Genomic DNA, 9,396 nt, shown 5'->3' on the forward strand with positions numbered 1-9,396 from the left:
CGTTCTTCCTTGAAAAAAAAAAACGCAAACAAACAAAAAGCACTAAAAAGCAGCGTGTGAGATTTTTTTTTTAAATCGTGATGGAGGACCAGTATTGCCGATACCTTAAACTTATAAAGGGAGCTTATACAGGGCAGAGCAGTGTGTCATCATTTAAGATAAAAAAAAACATTAATTAGCAAATTCTGAATATATTTTAATACCAACTAAATAGATGTGTTTATTACTTCCCAAAATAATTAGTCAACACAATAAAACACACCAAAACCAAGTTTTTTTGGAATCTGGAACGTAAATGTGTCTGTCTTTAAAGCACTTTTGGTCGATTTCCGTTTTACATAAATAAAAGACACTTGAAAGTCAACAGAAAGGGTTCTTATATTCAGACATTTTTCATAGTTCATGTTTGTGGTATGGAGGGAAATATTTACTTGTGCTTCCTGATCTTGCTCTATGTCGTTTGTGGATAATTTGTGATGATTTGTATAGCAATAACAATTTGTTTTTAAGAGTGTCTTATAGAGTAGTTTGTCAGTGCAGCCGCATTTAAAATTAAGTGGTGTGCAAAAGAAGAATGAGAGAAGAGAGTAGAATGAGTATACAACCAGGTAGTGATGGTGTGATAAGGCCCCGGGAGCTTTGCTTCACCAAAGGTAGCGCACACGAAGCGCCGTTTAACAGCTCAAGTGCTGACACCTGCTGGTCATTTGATGTTCAGCAGCCCTGCTGTTATATATGGATACGTACCAGTGGATCTGTAAACTAGGGATGGATATCGTCACTGACTTTTACAACTGATTCAATTCTGATTCTGAGTAGGATGAAGTTTACACTTTTTCTGTTCCTACCTCTTTATTTCAAATTCCATTATTTACAAGTCAGAATTCAATGTTGAAGGTGGCTGCGCGTGAAAGGAGTGGGACGTTCAGCGACTGCTCGGATTTTGGCAGGGTCTGTCTTCACCTGTCCCCCTGCCAGAATATAGAAAAGTGACGGATGGTGAATGGAACCCGCACTTCTCTGTTTTTACATACAGATGATTTTCCAGTAGCCACTCAAGCACAGTGTGAACATGGATTTGAGGCTCTTGGAGATCCTTGGACAAACACGAAAAGGTTTAGGAAGTCTCTGAGAATGTCATTCACTAGTGCCTGAAAAACTGCTGGTGCATTTATGAATGGGATGACCCAATGGTATATTAAAGCCTGTTTTCCATTCACCGCCCCCCTCTGATGTGGAATGGTGGGGGTTACACAGGTCCAGTTTTGTGAAGATGGTGGCGCTGTGGATGGGTTCAGAGTTTTTTCCAACCTGAGATGAGATCCAGCACGGATAGCTGTTGGACCAGTGAAGAAGAGATGACCGCGCCGGTCTTAAATGCAGCCATGCTGATTGTCACTTAATGAGAAATAGGTCAGTAAGAGTGTCCAAGGTCCTGCCCAGGGGTGGAACTGCATGGGAAAACACAGGAGGAGATGGAAACACAATGGCCGCTCACACAGAACTTAAAAACAAATACTACTGTGCTTAAGGAACACTCCTTAATAGATTTATTGTGACGCCCCGCAGTGGTTGAGGGGATGTGGCTTTTTGTGAATAGGACACTGCCTTTCCATATCACAGGTTTTCTTACCCAAACTGTCCTGGACAGTTTTTTCCTGTGATATTTCCGTCTTGTGAGCAGAGACTAAACCCTTTCTTGCTGTAATATCTGGCTTAAAGTGATCTGTTGGAGAATCGCCACAAGTGGGATATAAGAGTTTCATATTCAGTCTTTTCTTTCCTGTTTTGTTGTGAAGAAATGCCAGTTGTCAGACATATTTTTGCAAGAATGTTAGTCCCGTGGCAAAAGGTTGATTTGTGTCTCTTCAATGAGCAATAAGCTCAACTAATAATTCAGGAATTTAGAGGAGAAATATTTGTCTCTGTTTCATGGTAAACAACAGATCCTTTCAAATATGATCCAGTCTTAAATGATATTTTGGAAAAGACAGTCTTTGTAAAAGGCTGCAAATAATCTTTCACTTTGTTTTTTTAAATATTGACTATGCACATGTATATTTTGCCCACATAATTAGCAGTATGTGTAAACTTTTCTCAGTTAATAAATTGTCCTTGATTTATGCAGAAAACTTCTGCTGTGGAAACTGAAATAATTGTTTCTGCTCAAACCTACATTTATTCATGTTGTGATCGTTATTGATGGTTTCAAGTGTTTTGTGGCCAAGAACAGTCAGAAGATTAGTCAGCATATGAACCTTTTTAAGGAAACAGTTACATTTTGGGGGTATTTATACAATTAAAACTAGCATTGCACAGAGTGCATGTAGTGAAGTAAAACTTACTAGCCTCTCCCAATTCGAGTGAATAATTGTATCGTCGTCTGGTATAATGTAACACAAATATTTGTAGTCAGCCAAAATTCAATTTTTCAATTCAATTTTATTTACACAGCACCAAATCACAACAACAGTCACCTCAAGATGCTGTATATTGTACAGTAGACCCTACAATAATACATACAGAGAAAAACCCAACAATCATATGACCCCCTGTGAGCAGCACTTTGGCGACAGTGGGAAGGAAAAACTCCCTTTGGACAGGAAGAGATCACAAACAAAACATTTACAGACCACATTTTAATATCACTGTAATATTTAATTGACACACATATTTCACAAATCACCAGAAAAACTCTCAGTTCATCAAAAATGTTCCAGGTTAACTCTTTTTTTTTTTTTACGTCAACTGGTTAGATTTGCTTAAATATTTTACTCTCTGCTTTCCACATATTGCATATGCAGATTTATCAATTTGAGTATGTTGTTTTGTTTTGACCAGATTAAAGATCTCGCGGTAAAGGCTGCTATCTTCAGTTCATGCAAATAGATGTTCAAGTTATCTTCAGGTAACCATGAAAATGATGCTGATTAAAATATTTGTAATAAAGTTGTTTTCTTCTGCTACCACTGAGCAGCTGTTTGCTCAGTATAATGAAACATCTTTGCAAACACGGTAGAAAAAAATGCATTTTTCTTTCTGAGGTGTCTGTAGTGGAAGTAACACCCTGGATGTCGATTTGCAGGGCCTACAACTCCAATACAAGGAATCTGTTTTGGCTGTTTCCCATTCAGAGTTCAGCTGGAGTCGATGTGGATGAGGGGACTCGCCCAGTCCCAACTACCGTGAAACTGTCCAGGTGTCTGTCCTGGATAAGGAGAAACCTGAGTAGCCTTGTAGGTCAAACCTTATCAGTCCCACCTGTTCCCTGTTGATCTTTCCTGCGAGGAAAGATTAATGTATAATTGCCAGGGTAGCCTGTAAGAGCTCTTTGCACTAATAAAGAATAACACTCAGACTTTTACTGTTTCACAAAAGGGTAAAAAGTTAGTGTCCACAATTTAGACTTTAATTGCAAGAAATGTTTTCAAAGCAATTTAGCAGGAGCGCTGCAAAGCAAAATCAAACCAAATAGTAATACTCAAACTAATTAAAAAACATAATTCAATCAACTGAACAATAGATATCTATACAAGTGGGAAGAACCCAGAAACCCGTCTTTCACTGATGTCACATCTTCACACTTTGGTCATTCAGTCACGTTGCTGTCTGATCTCCACCCACACCTCCTCTGTCTTTCTACAGCCTCATCATGTTATTAGAATCACTATTATTCTTTCTGATTCATTATACTGGTTAACTTAAACATGTTTGTTATTTATATTCAACATGCCAGTATTGAGCACAATTAACCCTCAGTGAAACATAAGTTATGGTAACTGGTACACATTAGTGTTGGGTTAGACTTCAGTGTCTTTCTACCCCAGGTCGTCATAATTTTCAGATCAAACAAACTTAAATGTTAGACAAAGATAACACGAGTAAGCACAAAATGCACTTTCTAAATGAAGGTATTTATTATTAAGGGGAAAAAGATGTAAACCGACGTGGCCCTGTGTGAAAGAGTGATTGTCCCCTAAACCTAATAACTGGTTGGGCCACCTTTGCAGCCATCAACAGGTATGACATCACTGCCTATCGATCCATCAGTTCTCCTCAGGCTTGGCAGGACCCGACCTCCAGTGACGGCTTGGCAGGTCCCTCCCACTCGCTGACCTCCGGCCCAGGCTGAGGTGGGTGAGCTGCTGGTGGAAGGGGAGAAAGCTCAGCTCCCCAGCAGCGGCACCGCAGACCACGCCCCCACCACACGGTAATAAAAAACAAATACATAACAACATAACTATGGAAAGAAAAAAAATGAACCATGGTTGCTAGCATGGCTTAGTACAGATCGCTTCCCACTAGTGAAGTATGTTATTTTACACAATGGAACTACTTTCACCAGTTCAAAAAAATAAAATAAATCAGAGATCAGTTTAAACTATTGTACTCTACTCACCGATAAACCAACTCCAGCCCTCGGGAGCTACCGTCCCCCAGCTTTTAGATGCATCCTTGTTCCGACACACCTGAACCACATGATTGGCTTGTTACCAGGCCTTTGCCAAACTTGACGGCATGCTGAAGAGGTAATCCAAACATTTGATTCAGCTGTGTTGGAGTAGGGATGCATCTAAAAGCTGGGGGCAGTAGCTCTCGAGGGCTGGCGTTGGACGCCCCTGCTTTAGGTCATGAGCTCAGACAACCTACTAAACTGCTGCAGGGACATTTTTGTTTCCCTTCAAACTTTACACTGAAACAATCCCATGTTTGTTTTTAGGTTTGAATTCAAGAAGTGAATAAAATGTAGTCTTATCACCGTTATGTTGGCTAAATTCCTTCAAACTTTACACCTTTTACTTTCTAAGCTTCATTGTGTTCAGTGTTTTTCTAAGAACGAATGCAGCTCAGGCAGACGTTCAAAACCAAAACAACACTGTATGAGAGTGCTGCTGGGAGTAGCATCTAAACAAACTCAATATGTACAAAATGACTGTGAGTCAAGTACGTTCACATGATAAATGTTTTTATTTACACGTAATCCACGTTGAGAAATGGGGACGAGACAAACCAGAAAGAAGCAGACCAACACCAACAACCTCCTGGACAGGAAAAGAGACAATTAGATATATCATCACACTGCACAACACTAGTGGTGCAACGGATCAAAAGCCTCACGGTTCGGTTCGGCAAAAAAAGACAAAAATTGAACATTTAATTATTTACTTATTGAAGTTTTTTTTGCCTGTTAAAAACATTCAACTCAACACTCATTCCGCACAACTATTAAAAACATTATGGTTCAATATAGTGCAGTACAGTCTTTGTATCTACCACTCAGTTCAATTTTATTCATAAAGCTCCAAATCACAACAGCAGTCGCCTCAAGGCGCTTTATAATGTAAGGCAGACCCTACAATAATACACACCGCTCATTGCATCGCTGTGATGGTCACGTAGCTTTCCGTTGACCTGGAGCTCCACCCGTTTGTAGTTGGGCAACAGAAGATGCCTGGGACAGCTCAGCCATAACTTTAAACTTTTCCTGCTCATACATGCTTGGAACGATCTTGCCACTAAAGTGGACGCGCGACAGGATATCATAGCGTGGCTCAAGCACGTCCATCACAGTTTAAACACCTTGTTTGGCACAACAGAATACGGCCTCCCGTCTGCAGCTAAACACCGCAGTAGCTTCTGTAACAGCTTTAGCCCGGTCGGACTGGGCAGCAAAGGGCTGCTTAAATGCCACAAACTCCTCTGCTCCTCCACTTGGACCGCCAGCGCTGACCATAGCTATCGCTTGACAGACCCACCACGCCACCATACACATACTTTTTTTTCGAATCTTTGGATCACGTGCGTGCCGAACCGTGGAGTGGGATCGGTTTGGATTACGGATCAACCGTGATCCGTTGCACCACTACACAGCACCAATAATAATAGTAAGATGTATAACTGATCAGTGATTCATATTTAAACTGAAACATTACATGTATAAAGCCTAATTTACACCACGGAGCCCTGTTTGTGAAGTTGGATTTAAGAACATGTTTACAGCCATCTCGTGCCAGTGCTGGTAACAGACAGGACCAGCAATGCAGTGGAAAGCAACGAGACCGGAACATTAAAAGCAGTTTAAGAGTCTTTTGAATTGCCCCAAGCAATAAAGAAAAAACAACAAGGGTTTACCAAACTGTCCACTGTCACTCTTCTGTCTCTTAAGCAGTAAGTCAGTTTACATTGTTGGCTAGCTAGGCTACGGTTTATAGAGCACTTTATGAACGAGGGCAGTGAGGAGGAGAGCTTGTTTGAGTCAGCTGCACCTGATGGCACTAAATATGTTCCAAAAACTTTAGAAACCTACTTCTTAAATGCATCTTTACAGGCAGTGTTAAATCTATCAGTTGTTTGTGAAGGGCGCTCTTGTGTAAATTAGCTTTAATACTTGTAGTGTCCACTTAAATTTCAGTATTTAGAGGCGCTCACCTGTGAGTTTTGTAGGTTATTCCAGGCCATTCCTCACTTTGTACTCATGAGTGTCTGTGCTGTGCTGTTTGAAGAGCTGCAAATGGAAGGCCGAGAAGCCACAAGTCACTTACATGTGCGTTTGTCAATTCCCTATTTTAAATACATCACATCGTAATCTTAACTCCTGTATTGTTCCGCAGATCTACAAGAAATGGCTGTCAAATGTCTGATTGTAAGACTAACATTGAAGGAACTATTTTTTTTAAAAATCCTTAAAACCACTTAAATTCAGGTGCCAGACACACTATGGACCGAGCTTCAGAACAAAACACATGTTACAGTAAAAACAATAAAAACATTTAAAAAAATCTTGCTGCTCATTGCTGCCCTCTACTGTGTAAAATTAAGACAAGCATAGAGACAACACTAAGCACCATCTTTGTCACGCTTTTAGCCTGTAGCAGCGGTCCCCAACCTTTTTTGCACCACGGACCGGTACCGGTCCGAGGCCCGGGGGTTGGGGACCGCTGTTCTATAGCTTATATAATAGTTTGCATGACTTTGATTGTCAAAAGAAGCCGGAGTGCCCAGAGAGAGAGTATCTGTAGGCACAGGGAGAACACGCACACTCGACACAGAGGGTCACAGCTCTGGTTCAAACTGGGAACCTTCATACTGTGAGGTAACAGCCCAGCCAGGATTCAGGCTCAAGAAAATCACTCTGTAATCATTCTGCCTGACATGAATACATGCATTTAAAGGCAAGTCAAGAGTGTAAACTTCCAGTTTGATGCATTAAACAGAATTCAACCAGAAACAAATAAAAGGGAAACTCTGACAACATATAGTCTGAGGCAGTCTAGAATGCAGGTTTACCCTGACATGAAGGGAACTCTGAGTTAGGGCTGGGCCATTTTATACCTTTCACGGTAATACCGGTACAATGTTGGGCAACGATAAGAAAATGAAATATCGCGATAGAATATGGGTAAAACGCGCATGCACGGTGCCTTTATTTTCATACGCACACAGTGGAAAAAGCATGGCAGCGACAGAGAATGAGAAAGGCGAAAGTGGATCGTTGAATGAAACGAATCAGAATTGGTTTGTAAAAATGGTTCAGTGGTGTGGAACTGGTTTAGCTTTCGTCCGTCAGATACACACCAAAGCACAATGTCTGGTAGAGCGTGCTAGCGGATCATCGTTATTACCGTGTTTTTTGGAAAATAAGTCGCTATTAAAACCTCTTTTTAAGTGTTGTGGATATTCTACATGGTTATGCTGAGGATATGTCGGCCAGTTTCCACTGGAAATACCTTTTGGTTAAACTGTCAGCGAGGAATTTGCATTTGCACTGTTAAATGTTTATATAACTTTAATGCAGATAAAAAACAGCTGCTTGTTTCAGTGAAAATACATTGATGTTTTTTTTTTGCACCAATAAAGTTGTGGAGTTTTAAAGTACTTTGTCTGGCGTCAGTTATATCGTCAATTATATCGTTATGGCAAATTTCAAAATATATACCATGATAACTATTTTTGGCCATATTTCCCTGCCCTACTCTGAGTTTTTTTTAATCAAGTGAGCTAACTTAAACTCTGAAACAAATACTAAGGTAACACACTCTGAAACCAATCTGCTGGCTAGCACGTTTTCTCCAACAAACTAAGTTACGTGACATTGGTATAGGTTGCATTCACATAACATTAAACTCCACAGAGCCTATGCAAACAAATGCTGCACTCTGAATACAACTCAAGTCACAGCGAATGCACTCAGACCTGATTGAACTACATAATCAGCTTTTTCAGGACCAAAGTCTCAGTTCTGCATCAACTCACAGTGGAGCTACTTCTAAAACAGCACCTTGGTGTACATATGAAATGATGCACTCACCAAGCCCCATAGGAAAGCAGATGTTCCAAAAGCAAGACCCACTCTGAACCAGTTGGGGTTGGTCATATCAGGCTTGGAGCTTGTGAAAGCAGACCTGCAGCCAGCTGGAACAATGAGAAACCACAACAACATGAAAAACACGGTCTTTGTATGGGCAGCCAGTACTCATACAGTCCAAGTAACGGTAAATGGAATGGTTCTTATATAGCGCCTTTCTACTTCCCTGTTCATACAAGCACCTTTTATTAACTCTAACATTTACACACATCCACACTAACGGATACATTGGAGAACAACTTGGGCTTATTATCTTGCTTAGGGACATTTGGCAAGTCAAGGATCGAACCACCAACCGTGATTAGTAGATGACCTGTTAGATGTTTTTTAATCTTTACACAAAACAAAACATGCACTGAAAACCTGGGTTGAAAGCAGTTGCTAATACTTTGCCAGTCTTTAGTTTTGATGTTTTATTTTACCCCTTAGTTATAAAGCCAAAACCAATTCATGCTACCAGAATGCTAAGCTAAGCTAAGCTAAGCTAAGGTCAGCCTGCAAAACAAACAGTCACTGTTTTAAATAACGAGCCAAATCACGTAGCCTTAAAAATTTTAACGACGATAATTAACAGCTTTTCGTGATTTTACCTCTGCTGACGAAAACAGCCCTGGACAGCAACCGGTTGAAAGTCATTTTCGCTGAAGAGAGCACCTTCCTCTCGACTCGCACGTTCGCACCGCGGTTGATTAAACTTCCTGTCAGACCTGATACCAAGATCACCGATAAATCAAACGACCACTCCGGAGCATCCTGCCCCTTTACTGGAAACAAACATTTGATTATGGTTAAACTGGTATCTTTATACAGACATAATCCAATTTTACGTTATACAATAACATTAACGAATGAATTTGTCAGTTATTATATTTAAATATCCAGAAATTACTCTTTACCACTACAGTGAAAGAAATATCACTGCGTATAACGTGGTTTAATTGCGGTGTCATCTGATGCACGGTGAGGTGCCAGTCAAACGTGTGTTCGCCCACCACCTCCGACCTGTGAGCAGGCTCACAGAACAGGCTGAC

The 9,396-nt window shown here is 40.5% G+C and overlaps 1 protein-coding gene across 1 annotated transcript; it reads right to left on the reverse strand.

The window, feature by feature from the left end:
* Positions 1–4,949: 4,949 nt before the first annotated feature.
* On the reverse strand, positions 4,950–9,344 carry ndufc1 (NADH:ubiquinone oxidoreductase subunit C1). Its single transcript, XM_085467727.1, has 5 exons — positions 9,262–9,344; positions 8,956–9,129; positions 8,309–8,412; positions 6,430–6,505; positions 4,950–5,042 (listed from the first exon to the last, which is right to left on the reverse strand). Exons 2-4 carry the CDS (start codon positions 8,999–9,001, stop codon positions 6,446–6,448), a joined length of 210 nt encoding a protein of 69 aa, XP_085323853.1. The 5' UTR covers positions 9,002–9,129; positions 9,262–9,344; the 3' UTR covers positions 4,950–5,042; positions 6,430–6,445.
* Positions 9,345–9,396: the final 52 nt, after the last annotated feature.

This window comes from Copadichromis virginalis, linkage group LG2 (genome assembly GCF_057382275.1).
Source record: "Copadichromis virginalis isolate Kocher_CV1m ecotype Utaka linkage group LG2, C_Virginalis_male_GT1.1, whole genome shotgun sequence".
NCBI classification, from domain to species: domain Eukaryota; kingdom Metazoa; phylum Chordata; class Actinopteri; order Cichliformes; family Cichlidae; genus Copadichromis; species Copadichromis virginalis.

Excerpts from the sequence above, each read along its gene's own strand:
- ndufc1 (XM_085467727.1), bottom strand. The coding sequence starts at position 9,001 with ATGACTTTCAACCGGTTGCTGTCCAGGGCTGTTTTCGTCAGCAGAG. Across the intron at positions 8,413-8,955 it reads GGCTGTTTTCGTCAGCAGAG|CTGGCTGCAGGTCTGCTTTC; the intron begins GTAAAATCACGA and ends TCATTGTTCCAG. Across the intron at positions 6,506-8,308 it reads CTGCTTTCCTATGGGGCTTG|CTCTTCAAACAGCACAGCAC; the intron begins GTGAGTGCATCA and ends TTCCATTTGCAG.